General features: G+C 45.3%; 1 protein-coding gene across 1 annotated transcript; it reads right to left on the bottom strand.

The window, feature by feature from the left end:
* Positions 1-549: 549 nt before the first annotated feature.
* On the bottom strand, positions 550-1,323 carry LOC101638920 (olfactory receptor 3A2-like; the record flags this gene model as incomplete). Its single annotated transcript, XM_004707289.1, has 1 exon — positions 550-1,323. A coding segment is annotated over one exon (774 nt), but the record flags the coding sequence as incomplete, so codon positions are not given.
* Between the last annotated feature and the right edge of the window lie 3 nt (positions 1,324-1,326).

Raw genomic sequence — 1,326 nt, 5'->3', positions numbered from 1 at the left:
TCAATTGTAGCCATAAAATGAGCACAGGAGAACCAAGATAGATAGGAGGCCAAAGGGCTGGCTTAGCAGAAGCCATACCCCCATCTTACTTGCTTTCTCTCTTGTCACCATGTGCCATGCCATACTTGATGCTGCTTATTGTAGTTACCATATATACTTGTGTATAATCGGAGTTTTTCAGCCTATTTTTTAAATAGAGTTTTTGTGGTAAAATTAGGTAACTCGGCTGATATTTGGGTCGGCTTATACTCAAGTACATATGGTATATTGTTTTCCCTTATTAGTATGTGAGCTGCATGAATGCAGAGATTTTTATGTGTTCTGATCACATCTTTGCAGCCAATGCTCTTGAAGCATGTATGGATCATAGAAGTAATTTAATAAATATTTGTTGAAAGATTGGATGCATGAACTAGGTAGAGTTTATTGAAGAACAAGGATTTAACATAGCCTTCATGATCCCAAAGATAAGACAAACAAATCTATGAACAAATTTTCTTGGTATTCTATTCCAAAAAAGAGGCAAGAAAGGAAGGCCCCTATCACTCCTCAGGTCATGGGTCGCTTCCTCACAAGCATTCGCCACAGAACACCCTGAACATCAGGGTTTCTGAGGCTGTAGATGAGTGGGTTCAGCATCGGGTTGATGACAGTGTTGAAAACCCCAACACCTTTATCCTTGTCCGAAGCTTCCACTGAACTCAGACGCATGTAGTTGAAGAGAGCTGTTCCATGGAAGAGACAAACGACAGTGAGGTGGGAGCCACAGGTGGAGAAAGCCTTTTTCCTTCCTTCTACTGAACGGATTCGAAGAACTGCAGCTGCTACGTGGATGTAGGAGATGATGATGAGAACAGGAAAAGTACCTGACATTATGAAACCAGCAACAAAGAGCAGCAGCTCGTTGGATTGGGTGCTGGAGCAGGAGAGGGGGAAGAGCTGTGGGAGGTCACAGTAGAAGTGATTGACCTCATTGGGACCACAGAAGTTGAGTGTAGATAGGGAAATTGTGTGCATCAGTGCATTGGTCAAGGCACAGGTCCCAGATATGGCCACCAATGTCCTCTGGACTCCCTTGCTCATGCGGGTGCTATAGGTGAGGGGCCGACAGATGGCCAGGAAGCGGTCATAGGCCATGGCTGTCAACACATAGCAGTCCATCCCAGCCAATAGGTGGAAGAAGAAGAGCTGTGAGAGGCAGGCTTCATAGGGAATTGTACGCCTGTGGGACAGGAGACGATCCAACATTGGAGGAACAGTGACAGTGATGCACCCAACATCCAGCACCGACAGAACCCCTAAGAAGAAGTACATAGGGATGTGGAG

This window comes from Echinops telfairi, unplaced genomic scaffold (assembly GCF_000313985.2).
Source record: "Echinops telfairi isolate 266 unplaced genomic scaffold, ASM31398v2 ScPeMD7_7458;HRSCAF=8496, whole genome shotgun sequence".
Taxonomy (NCBI): Eukaryota; Metazoa; Chordata; class Mammalia; order Afrosoricida; family Tenrecidae; genus Echinops; species Echinops telfairi.
This window is presented reverse-complemented; position numbering and strand designations above follow the sequence as displayed.